General features: G+C 47.9%; 1 protein-coding gene across 2 annotated transcripts in view; it reads right to left on the bottom strand.

The window, feature by feature from the left end:
- The window catches only part of GALNT10 (polypeptide N-acetylgalactosaminyltransferase 10), a 224,515-nt gene that overhangs the window by 31,195 nt on the left and 180,111 nt on the right, over nucleotides 1–13,209 (bottom strand). For both annotated transcript variants that reach the window (XM_079916229.1, XM_079916230.1), the window contains 2 exons: nucleotides 8,480–8,665; nucleotides 4,111–4,294 (listed from right to left, as the gene is read on the bottom strand). In XM_079916229.1, the coding sequence (XP_079772355.1) occupies nucleotides 4,111–4,294; nucleotides 8,480–8,665 (370 nt within the window). The remainder of the gene's footprint in view (nucleotides 1–4,110; nucleotides 4,295–8,479; nucleotides 8,666–13,209) is intronic.

The raw sequence follows: 13,209 nt of genomic DNA, 5'->3' as shown, positions 1-13,209 counted from the left end.
AAAATGAATTTACTCCTCACACTGACCTCATGAGCCCGGATCAGAAACGGGGAAATCCTCACTGCAACCTCAGCTCTCCCCAAACCTGTGGTGGGGTCTGGGGTGAAGATTTTAGCCCTGGAACCCTGTGCTGCTGAGTATGGGAGCCACTGGCCACATGCAGCTTACTGACACTTGCATTGTGGCTGGTCTGAACTGAGAGGTGCTGGCAGTGTGAGATACACACTGGATTTCCCAGACTTAACGTGAAGAGAAGAACAGAAAAGATCTCATTCATAATTTGAAAGCGTTGGTCACATGTTAAAATGAGAATATTCTAGATATACTGGGTTAAATGAAATACACTACTAAAATGAATTGTATCTGCTTCCCTTTACCTTTTTTTAACGTGGCTATGAGGACGTTCAGAAGTACATACGTGAGTCGCACGATACTTCTATAGGACAGTGCTGATTTAACCTCTTTGAGCTGGTTTCCCCATCTACACAGGGACGTAGAGCTACACCTGCTGGCTCACACTGCTAGTACAGTTTTGAAAGTAACCAGTACTATAGGAAAGTAAGGTGTTAGTAGTATCAACTTTCTTCTGTCTTACGAAGGTTGTAGGGTTTCCGGTTTTTCTGGCTGGAGCCGTGATGCTTGGAGGGCCAGAGAGTGCTTCTGGCTCGGTGCTCCAAGGTAAATCAAACCTAAGACTCTGCACAAAAGCATCAGCCTGGGTGGAAGCCAGCGGCCGGGGACGTGGTAGGATAGGTAGGCTATTAGGTGTAAGGCATTTTGGATGCTTCAGGCTTCACCTCCAGAGGGAAGCCTCTCCTCTAGGCTGGTCTGTTTTCTGCTGTGTTCAACAGTAATCATAACAACAATTCTGAGCATCTAGTGTGTGCCACTCACCTCACCATCACCAGCTCTCACAAAGCCCTATTACTAGCCCTCTTTTCACATGGAGAAATTTGAAATTCAGAAATGCTATATGCTCTGCTCCAGGGCATGTAGTTAGTAAGTGGATGGGCTGCCACCAAAGCCTGTGTCTTTCAAATATCACGACACGGCCCTGTGCCTGCAGCGTGCCCACTTGCTGAGCACCACGGGGAGGTGTGCAGACAGTGATCAGGATTTCTCAGTGGCCTGTTCCTGGGGTTTTGTCTGAGTGCCACACAGAAGAGAGACTTCTGGAAGGAACTGGAGGGTACAAAGGATGGAGAGTCCCTCGGGAAGCAACTGGGCCAGTGGCTCTCAAACTTGGCCATATGTCAGCATCATCTGGGAACTGACGCCTGAATTCCCCACTCTGAGACTCCGGTGTAACTGGACTCAGGGGCAGCCTGGGTGGTTCTTCTTCTTTTTAAAAAATTTTTATTGGGGTACAGTTGATTTACAATGTTGTGTTAGTTTCAGGTGTACAGCAAAGTGAATCCGTTATACTTCTTCTTCTTCTTTGTTTTAAATAAACTCCCCAGGTGATGGCAACATGCAGCCACGGTTGAGAGTCCCTGCTCTAGGGCTGGGCCAACCCCTTTAATATCCAGATGAGGAGACTGAGACTGCAGACAAGACTAGCTGGGCCTCTGCTTCTAACCGGCTGCACGACCTGCACCCACCCCTCCCTCATCCTGCAACGAGGAGACTGAATGGGCCAGGACCCACCATGACACACCTTTCAAATCTAGGGCCTATGAGTTGGCTTATGGCAAAGATTCAAACCATAAAAGGGGGTTCTGGTTACCCTAAAAATTCCATTTTCTGGAGCAGCCTGCCTAACCTCAGCCTCTACTACGTGTCACCCTTGGGCAAGTGAACCACAGGATCCCCAGCAGTCAAGTGGAGAGAGTCCCACCAACGCTCAAGGGCATGTTGTGAGAATCGAGCACGGCCATGTCAGCCGGAACAGTTACTCCTGTTATTAGCATTCTTCTCCCGAGAATTCAGGACAACTGGGGGCTGACTCTGGGCCATACTGGGGTAGGACCTGGCTGCACGATGTGGTGTTGGCTAGACCATATCTGTGGCCTAAGAAGGGCTCTGATAGTAGTGTTTGACCACGTTTAGGATACAGGGGGTCAGGACCACAGCACAAACGTCTGGCCTGCTGAGGAAGCACGGGGGATCCACTCACACCCTCCACTCTCAGCTCATGCTACTCCCTTGCCCCGGTCGCCTTCCATTTCCTCAAGCAAGCCCACCTCTTCCTACCTCTGAGCCTTCCCTGGGGCTCACAGCATTAGGGGCCCCCCAGAAACCCTGGGTGAACTGCGCCCATGAAGATGGCTGAGTCGCCAACAGCCCCTCTTTCTCAGACGGGGAGGGTGAGGCAGAGCAGCTGGACTTCACTGGGGCTAAGCCGTGGTTAGGCAGGGGTGGTAGACAGAATAATGGCCTCCCAAAGAAGCCAGTGTCCTAATTCCCGGGACCTGTGACTCTGCTGCCTTGCACAGCAAAGGTCCTTTGCAAGGGTGACTAAGTGAAGGATCTTGAGATGAGGAGATTATCCTGGGTTACCTGGATAGGTCCAGTGTAATCACAAGGGTCCTTATAAGTGAAGAAAGAGGCAGGGGGGTCAGAGTCAGAGAAGGAGACATGATGATGGAAGCAAGAGACTGGGAGAGGGAAGGGGGAGGGAGGTGCAGGGGGAGACAAGGAGAGGGAGGAGGGGAAGACTGGAAGATGTTATGCTGCTGGCTTTGAAGATGGAGGGAGCCATGAGGCAAAGAATGTGAGCAGCCTCTAGAAGCTGGATAAGGCAAGGAAATGGATCCCTTCCTGGGGCACCGGGAGGAAACGCAGCACTGCCAACACTAAATCAGTCAGACCCTTTCAGACTTCTGACCTCCAGAACTTTAAGAGAATAAAGCTGTGTCGTTTTATTTATTGGCTGCGCCACGTGGCATCTTAGTTCCCCGCCCAGGGATTGAGCCCACGCCCCCTGTAGTGGAAGCGTGCAGCTCCAACCCCTGGACCACCAGGGAAGTCCCTGTGTTGTTTTGTTTTGTTTTGTTTTTTGCGGTACACGAGCCTCTCACTGTTGTGGCCTATCCCGTTGCGGAGCACAGGCTCCGGACGCGCAGGCTCAGCGGCCCAGCCGCTCCGCGGCACGAACCCGTGTCCCCTGCATCGGCAGGCAGACTCTCAACCACTGCGCCACCAGGGAAGCCCCCCTGTGTTGTTTTAATAAGCCAGTAAGCTTGTGGTAATTTATTACTGCAGCGACAATTAGGAAACTAATCAGGAAACCAATACAGCTGGAGAGGCTGGACTTTGGCTTTGTACCCAGAGGTCTTTCCACACCTCTGGCAGGAGAGCTGGAGTGGCTCACGTGACAGCTGCAGGGATGGCGAGCCCACTGTGGGAGGAAAGACCCTTCTGGAGCTTGGGGTACCAGAGGGGCGCTGGGCTCTGTTTCTGGCTTAGCCACTAGCCCACTGTGTCCCCAGGGAAGCCCCTCCCTGTCCTGGAGCCCGAGTCTCCTTATCTGCAAGGGGTTGGAGTCCGTTACCTGTAGGCTCCCGCTAGCTCTTCCATTCCAGGATGCTACAGGTCCGGTCCACACACCCGCACCCCACACTTCCACCGTGGGACAAGCTATTTCCCTGATACTTCCAAGAGGGTGTAACTGATGGATGGGAAAGTCGGCTCCAGAGGCAGACAGGCCTGCAAACAGGCCTGCAAGGCACTGAGCCTTTGCCGCTTCACAGCTGTGTGACCTGGACAGGCTGCTTAACCTCTTGGAGCCCTGGTGTCCCCATTTGGAAAACATGGACCATAATTTTTACTACATATCCTGTTGGAGGTTAAATAAGATCACCGTGTAGTGTGCTCGGAACTGCGCCTGGCACTTAGAAAGTATGCAGTAAATGGTGGTGACAATGACGATGATGATGATTACAAGTGGGTGCTGGGCTTGCCACCCCGCGCTGGCAGTCCTCGGGGTGGGCAAGGAAGAGGTGATCAGCTTGGTGGTCCGTGAGCCAAGGCTCTGTGACGAGCTGGGAGGGACTGTGCTTCTGCTGGGGACGTCTGCCCTGGCTCCCCTGCACTGGACTTTTGGGGTGTGTGTTGGGGAGGGCTCCCTGGGGTCAGCCACTGGGACCGGCCTGGGTCACTTGTACTTACTCAAATGGGTCGCTGGGGTCAGCTTTCTGCAGTTCTGGAGGGATCGGGATTCGCTTGTAGTACATCTCCCAGTCAAAGGCGCCCCGCATGGCATCCCCCGCCTGCGTCTCATACCGGAAGTCGTCGTGGTCAATCACATCGATCATTGGGCACACAATGGTCTTGCGGTTCCGAGCAATGCGGTCTGAAGGAGCCAAGAGATGCCCATTAAGGAGGCCGGATGGGAGAGCAGCTACATGCATGACCCTGCTCTGCAACTTATTCACATTTCTAACATGTTTCCTGGGTGATTGAACACTCAAGTTTGAGAATCCGTGAGGAAGAAAGTGCACAAGCTTTAAGCAAGATGGACCAGGGCTCCCAGCCCATCCTGCCGTCCACGAGAGGGCCCTGGGCCAGCTACATGAATGACATCTCAGCCTCAGCATTCTCCTCTGTGAAACGGGGAGAAGAGGGTCTGGTTGCAGGAGTACTGGATACAGTAATGCTTGAAGGTGTTGAGCACAGGTGTCTGTCATGCTCAGCATTGCTATGGAAAGAGATTAACTTCCTTCTGGGAGGGTCCCTGTTCTGGCCCTCCCCATTCCGAGTCCTGAACTTGACCTGTGGCTCAGCAGCCAGCACTCCAGCACTTGCCCCTCATGGCAGACTGCCTGTCCCTGAAGCCCCCCAACACCTCGTAGCTGCCATCAGAGAACAAATGGTCCTTGCAAGAGAGTTCAGCTCATGTTTTCCAACAGTCAGAACTACTGAAGAGGGATCGGACTATCCCATGAGCTCCTCAGGACTGGAGGTGTGCAAGCAGGGCCTGGTGGACCTCTGCCCTGCAGGAATGCTGCAGGCAAGGTGACTCAAGATAGCAAATGGGGGTCTTAACCTAGATGGCTCTATGTCCCTTTCAAGCCAGGGAGAAGCTGATTGTACAAAATTCACTCTCTGCCCTTCAGTGCGCTTCCTGCCAAGAAGTCCTGACTACAGCCAGGAGGTGCCACTGATTGGGGCAGATGATCTGCCGTGAGGGGCAAGTGGGCTGTGCTTGGGCCAGGAGTCAAGTCCAAGTCTTGGAATGGGGAGCCTGGTAGGGCCAGGGTAGGCTGGCAGCTGCCTAGCGCCCAGGCTTCATCAAGCTATAGCAGATTTTTCTTCCAGGAGAGAAAGCAAAGAAAAGTTTTGCCATTTGCTAAACTGCAAGACACGATCCATAGGTGGGTCATGAAACTGTGTGTGTGTGTTTGTAGTGAAGCAAAAAAGAATCAGGGTGCATTCTAGGTGATGCGGGAAAGTGTAGTTTTGGGAAATATTTCAGTCATACTGCATCAGTGTGTACATTTGTGTACTGGATTGACATGTCTAATGTATTTCTGTGGCACATGGTCAAAAAACTGAGAAATGGTGCTTTTGATGCTGTGTCCCCGAGTGTAGATCTGGGGCCACCAGTGCCAGAAGCACCGAGGGTGTGTTAAAAAACCCCCCTAGGGCTTGGGGTGGAGCCTGGATCTGCCTTGTGGACATGTTCCCTAGGGATTAAGGAAGAAGAATCTTCCCAGGGAAAGATCTAGAAAAGGGCCACTCTTCCTGATAATTCATGGTCACATGAGGGATTTCCCTTCCAGAGAGGGTGTGTGCTGAGGACACAGTGCTCTGCTGGATGCTGGCTGATTGGGGGAGGTGTAAGGTCAAGGCGGTGGCATCAGAGGTAGCATTCCACGGTGCTGTACTCACTTGAAGACACAATGTCCAGGTGCAAACGCTGGTTTTGTCATCTATGAACAGTATAACCTTGGAAAAGGTTATCTGATGTCTCTGAACCTCTGTTTCCTGGCCAACAAAATGGAGGAAGACAGCACCTATTTCCTGGGATCTCTGTGAAGGCCAAGTGGGACGATGGGGCCAAGATGCTTAGCCTAGCCTTGTGCACGTGACGAGCCCTCTGCTGACATTCTTTGTGCCCAGGATCGCTGAAAGCAGCTCAGAAGCAGGAGCTGGAAGGGTGAGTATCCCCCTCATTCTCTCTGCCCTTCAGTTTTCTCATTTGCAATATGTGGATAATAAGGCCTGCCCTGTCCACTTTACCAGTCACATTCAAATGTGGGCTGTGATCAAAAAAAGATAAGGGACTAGCAGAGGCATGATGATGACGACGATGATGATGATGATAATGATGATGACAGTGATGATGGTGGTGATAGAGATGAAGAAAATGATGAACAACAGTGGCTTTCCTTTCAGGGGAGCTGAATCCCCTTCAGGCTCAGAAATGCCTACTCTCCAAAGCAGGCAGAGTGAACTGTGCATGTTCATGGTTTCAGAGACAAAAGCTGTGATGGGCTCGGTCAGCTGTTCATATTAGCAGGGATAGACTTTTACATCTACACCAGTGGTTCACATTTCTATTGGAAAAAGGGAAAAAGAAGAGGAAGAATGTTTCTTCCATGTATGGTTGCAGACTATGAAAATTACCCTCATATATTTCCATAGAAACAGAGTTAAGGCTGTTAACACAAGGCTTAAGGCTTGTTAACCGCAAGCTCAGCTTCGTGTTCTACCACTTCAGTCTCTTTATGTGTCACTGAATGACCCCCCAAAACGTGATGTTCCTTCAGGACTATAAATTAGATGATTTATTATTTTTTTAAATTAAGAACAAATATTTTATTTATTTGGCTGCATTGGGTCTTAGTTGCGGCACGCAGGATCTTTCCTCGCAGCGTGCAGGATCTTTTGTCATGGCATGTGGGCTTCTCTAGTTGCAGCACATGGGTTCAGTAGTTGTGGCACGTGGGCTCTCTAGTTGTGACATGTGGGCTTAGTTGCCCCATGGCAGGAGGGATCCTAGTTCCTGAACCAGGGATCAAACCCTCGTCCCCTGCATTGAAGGCGGATTCTTAACCACTGGACCACCAGGGAAGTCCCGATTAGGTGATTTACAGTGAAGCCTTTTCTCTTTTTTGTACTCTTTCAGTCATGAGAGGCAGATGCAGATCTCTTGGTTTAATTAGGTAAACAGTTTACCAGAAGATCTGGGTTATATCCTTTTCCTAACCCAGTGGGATCCTGGACCCTTGGGGTCAGAAGCATATCATCTGATATTAATTAGAGTTTCATGCTGATCTGTGTTAGGAAACAAACTTGCTGGGTTACCCCATTAAACCGTGTGGGTTTTGCTTTCTGTCCTCACTTCTGAATGGGGGCCTAACCAGTGCTCCCCGAAGTATAGTCCCTGAACCAGCAGCACTGGCACCACCTGGAGGCTGTTAGGAATGCAGCTTCTAAGGCCCCGCCCCAGACCTCCTGAACCAACCACTGTGGAGCAGGGCTCAGCACTCTGTGTGTTAACAAGTCTTCTAGGTGATTCTGATACACACTCAAGTTTGCCCTAAACTCGAGTCCTCTTTGCTCCCTATGCTTTCTGTTACGGAGAGCATACCCATCCATTTTTGAGGCGTTCACTTTTCTCTCTGGATTGACAGATCTTCCCCAATCTGCCTGCATCTCTGTCCCTCACCTGACTCCCAGCCCCAGTAGGACATTTCCTCTTCAGCGTCTACCTGTCAGCGGCAGCTCAATGCCTTCCTCAAAGCTCAGAGCCTAGGGATTCAGACCTGGTTCTTCAACCCGCCCTGAGGCACCTCAGTGCCCAGCAGCCAGGCCTCGTGTCTCCCTTCTGTCCACAAGCCTATGTGGATGACTCCTAGATCACGCCGCCCTCTGTCTGGAGCCCTTACCTGAGAGCTGTCAGAAACTCTCCAAAGAGGAAATGAATTTAGGGAGGCAGTGTGGAATCCTGAAAGAAGATATACTTTGGAACCAGAGAGATGGTGACTTTGACACTTATTGCCCAAGGGATCAAGTGAGTCACTCAAAATCTCTGAACTTCAGTCTCTTCTATTATAAAAAGGGGAGACTTTCGACCTGGCATGGTTTTGTGAGGGCTGAAGATAAAGCTTACAGCGTCCCCTGCTCACAGCAGCAGTGCAGTGAATGATAATTGTTCTAAGTTGGTATGATGGTGTTCCCTACAATTTGGCTCTTAGCAGTAGGCAGCCTTGGCTTGCTTTCCAATAACACCTGAAGTAACCTGCGAGAAGCAATCATGTCACTAGACACTAATGTGCTTTATGACTTTGGGCAAGTCACTTCCCCTCTCCAAGTCTCAGCTTCCTCCTCTGTAAAGTGAAGGGACAGAACTTTTAAGGTTGCTCTGAGCACTCCTGAGGGCCTGACACCCTCATGGCACCTGGCATTGTGCTGGGTGCATCTCAAGCAGGCAAGGGAAGCCTTGTAGCATAGAGGACTCCCTGCAGAAAGCAGGACTGGGGGCCAGTGGCTCACTCCAGGCCGCCTACCTCACCTTGCAAGCCTCCCTTACCAAGCAAGGGGGGGAGCCAGTTGACATTGGCTTCACAATGTGAGTCCAAGAATGTGATGACATCCCCAGTTGCTGCTGAGGCCCCCAGCATCCGGGTCCTTATCAGCCCTTCCCGTTTCTTGGTTCGGAGAATCCTCACGCTGGGGAAAAGGGCCATGTAGTCTTCAAGTGGCTTCTTCAGGTGCTCTGTGAGGGAGAGAGAAGAGGACAGATGGATAGATGGGTGAGTAATCATCCTTGTGACCCCTTCCTTACATGTGCACTGCCCTTTACAGTTTAGATAGAGCTTTCCAGTGCACTGTCTCATTGGACCTTTCAGGTAGGGTCAAGAAGGGCAGGAATAACCGCCTGTGTGTTGCAAAGGGGGAAACTGAAGTTTAAAGAGGTCCAGTGTTAGTGCCAGACCTGGAACACAGAGAGACCTTCTGTACGAGGGCGTTAGCAGCTGTGGTTTATGTCTGGCTGGGACCCATTCCCAGCCAGACATAAGTCTAGCAACAGTACTCTGATTTTCTTTGGGAAACTGCCCCTCCCCTTCTCAGTCCTTCAGACTTGTGGGCTTGACTGCATCTCCAAGCGGGAGGAGCATGTGGCTTGGGCCTGACCAATCAGGGCATTCCATTTCCTTGGCCACAGTGATTGGTTCAGGGATGGACATGTGGCCTGAATTGGTCCAAACAATGAATCCTGAGAATTCTTTTTCAGAACTATTGAAAAATGAGGCCCTTTTTTCTTACTAGAGTTGCTAGGTTGGTTGGCCCTAAGTCTGGAGTTGCTTGTGACATCTTTAGCAAAATAAGGTGATGAGAGGTGGTGGGAAGATCTGCTGAGACTGAAGTCAACATGTAAAAAGAGAGTGAAAAGATGGAGACAGACATTATCCTGATAACATTTTGATTCTCCAGATCCCCCTGTGCCTGAAGCAGAGGGACTCGCAGACGTTCTTATTACACATAACAACCAATTCCTCTTTTTGCTTATTCTAATGTAGGCTGGCTTCTGGCCCATGCCTGGAAAAGCTGTTATAAATAAATCTCAAAGACAGTCTCTTTCTACTAAAAGTGCCAGCCTTAACGTTAGTGTCTCTTGATTTTAATCAGGGTTATGGCCCTTTATGAAAACTCTAGTATGGCTACAAAAAAAACCCTATAGTTTATATCCTACTTAATGGTGAAATATTGAATGTTTTTCTCCTAAGAGCAGGAGAAAGGCTGTCCACTTTCTCTCCACTTTAGTACTGTTCTAGAATTCCTAGCCAGTGCAACTGGTAAGACAAGGAAATAAAAGGCATAAAGATTGGAAAGAAAAAGGTAGCCGTATTTTTTTTTTTTTTGCGGTACACGGGCCTCTCACTGTTGTGGCCTTCCCCGCTGCGGAGCACAGGCTCCGGACGCGCAGGCTCAGCGGCCATGGCTCACGGGCCCAGCCGCTCCGCGGCACGTGGGATCTTCCCGGACCGGGGCACAAACCCGCGTCCCCTGCATCGGCAGGCGGACTCTCAACCACTGGGCCACCCCCTGTAGCAGCATTTTTAATTGTAGATGACATGATTGTTTACACAGAAAATCTTAAGAAATCTACAAAGAAACTAGAACAGGAAAACTTTGCAAGATTTCAGGATACAGATCAGCATTTAAAAATCAACTGTATTTCTGTAGACTAGCAAATAAGAAAGCTATTTGAAAATGCAATTAAAATGGTAAAAATACCATTTACAATTTAACAAAGTGAGTACAAAATGTATACTGAAAACTACAAAACACTGTTGAAAGAAATGAACAACCAAAATAAACGGTAAGATAGTCCATGTTCATGGATCACATGACTTAATGTTGTTAAATGGCAATACCTCCTACATTGATATACAGATTCAATGTGATCAAAAAATCACAGATGGCTTCTTTGCAGAAATTGACAATTGACAAGCTGATCCTCAACTTTATGGAAATGCAAAGGATCAAGGAATCCAGGACAGCTAAAAAATGCTTTTCTGTTTTTGCTTCTCTCTGAAATATTTGGGTTCTTTTTTTTACTTAATTAATTTATTTATGGCTGCATTGGGTCTTTGTTGCTGCACGCGGGCTTTCTCTAGTTGCAGCGAGTGGGGGCCGCTCTTCATGTGGTGTGCGGGCTTCTCACTGTGGTGGCTTCTCTTGTTGCAGAGCACAGGCTCTAGGCGCACAGGCTTCAGTAGTTGTGGCACATGGGCTTAGTTGCTCAGAGGCATGTGGGATCTTCCCGGACTGGGGATCGAACCCGTGTCCCTGCACTGGTAGGCAGATTCTTTAACCACTGTGCCACCAGGGAAGTCCCTAAAAACTGTTTTGATTACTTATACATGAACGTTCATAGGAACAGTATTCACAATAGCCAAATGGTGAGAATAACCCAAATTTCCATCACCTCATAAATAGATAAACAAAGATGGAATATATCCATACAACGGGATATTACTCAGCCAAAAAAGAAATGAAGTACTGATACATGCCACAATGTGGATGAACCTAGAAGTCATCATATTAAGTAAAGGAGGCCAGACACAAAAGGTCACATATTATATCATTCCATGTGTATGAAATTCCAGAGCAGGTAAATCCAGAGACAGAAAGCAGATCAGCGATTACCATGAACTGGGGTGGAGGGGAATAGGGAGTGAGTACTTAATAAGTACGGGGTTTCCTTTTGGGGTGGTAAAAATATTTTGAAACTAGATAGAGGTGATGGTTGCACAACGTTATGAAGGTACTAAATACCAATGAATCGTACACTTTAACATCGTATCGTATATTTTAACATGGTTAACTTTATGTTTTGTGAGTTTTACCTCAATTTAAAAAAATGGGTAAAGGACATGAATAGGCACTTCTTGAAAGAAGATACACGAATGGCCAATAAACCCATGAAAAGATGCTCAACATCATTAGTCACCAGGGAAATATAAATCAAAATCATAACGAGATACTACTTCACATTCACTAGGAGGTCTATAATGAAAAAGTAAGATAGTAAGTGTTGACAAGGATGTGGAGAAATAAGAATTCTCATACACTGTTGGTGGGAATGTAAAATGGTGCAGCCACTTTGGAAAACAGTCTGGCAGTTCCATAAATAGTTGAACACAGTTACCATACAATCCAGCAATTCTACTCCTAGGTGTATATCCAAGAGAAATGAAAATATACGTCCACATGAAAACATGTACACTCACGTTCATAGCAGCAATTTTCATAATATCCCCAAATTGAAAATCAAATCATCCAAATACACATCAACAGATGAATGGATAAATAAAATGCAGTGTATCCATACAGTGGAAATACTATTCAGCAATGAAAAAGAATGAGCTTTTGCAATAATATGAATGAGCCTGCTGGGTTAAAGGAGTCAGACAGTTCTGCTCTGAATTCACTCCATCAGGAGTTAGAGCTGGAAGGGCCCTCCTAATTCAGGGGCTGTGGCTGAATCACCTGGTGAGCTGGCTGCAGATACAGCTGCTTGGGCATCCTCTCAGGCGACTGTGATTTGGTAAATTGAAGGAAGCATCAGCATCTTTGGTTTTACTTGACCCACAGGTAATTCTGATGTACAGCTAGGCCTGGAAAGCACTGGAGTAGTTCAGTCTCTTCATTTTATAGACAGAAAGCTCAAGTCCAGAGAAGGGAAGGTACAACAATTAACAGTAGAGCCAGGGCCCCTTGACTGCTGGATCCAGAACCCACTGAACCTTTTATTTTTCTAACCCGTATGGAAATGAGCCATTTTCACTGGTAAGGCAGATGATGACTTGCAAAGGAGCTTCACATATTTTATCTCCCTTGATTCATAAAATCATACTCTGCATTACAGTTTGCCCCATTTGACAGATGAGAAAACTGATGCTCAAAGAAGCTAAGAAACTTGCCCAAGGTCATACAGCCAGTATGTTGCTGGGTTCTCTGTAGAAACATGAGGCTTTCCCCTCTCTAGCTGTGTTTTCCCTATCTCTCATAATCATATACCACTGGCACGATTTTTGCCACTTCTGCCTACCTCACTACAATTTACTTAAGATTTTCTTTTTTAAATCAACTCACTTAAAAAATATATTTATTTATTTATTTTGGCTGCACTGGGTCTTAGTTGTGGCATGAGGGATCTTTAGTTGTGGCATGTGGACTCTTAGTTGCAGCATGCATGTAGGATCTAGTTCCCCAACCTGGGATTGAACCGGGCCCCCTGCATTGGAGTGTGGAGTCTTACCCACTGGACCACCAGTCAAGTCCCAGCTCACTTTTTTTCAATTAAAAATTTATTTTAAAAGGAAGCGTTAAAAACTATAAATGGAAAATCGGTACCATTTGTGATAAAGAGCTAATAAATGAAAAAACCCAAACAAATAAGAATAAAGCGACGTTACTAGATTTTAGCCAGATCTTCCTGCCTCCCTCTTTGTCAAGAAGGGAGATATGGGCAACCAGCCGAGACTTTCCATCTGAGGTAATCAGAGGAAATGAAAGAGAGCTGAAAAGAGGAAGCATTCTCTCCCCATGAGTCAATGTTACTTAATGCAAAGTCTCTGGGCCACCTGAGATCATCTTAGGTACCGCTTAATCACTTTTGTGCTGGTGCACTTGGGGAAGCACTGCTCCAGACACTTGATTTAAAGTCTCCAGAAACTTAAAGAGTGGAGATGAGGTGTGTTTTGTGTTGTGTTGGCTGGCACCTTGCAAGTCGGAGCAATTAAAAGATAT

Source organism: Stenella coeruleoalba (genome assembly GCF_951394435.1).
Source record: "Stenella coeruleoalba genome assembly, chromosome: 3".
Lineage (NCBI taxonomy): Eukaryota > Metazoa > Chordata > Mammalia > Artiodactyla > Delphinidae > Stenella > Stenella coeruleoalba.
The sequence above is the reverse complement of the archived record's forward strand: the minus strand, read 5'-3'. Positions and strand labels throughout refer to the sequence as shown.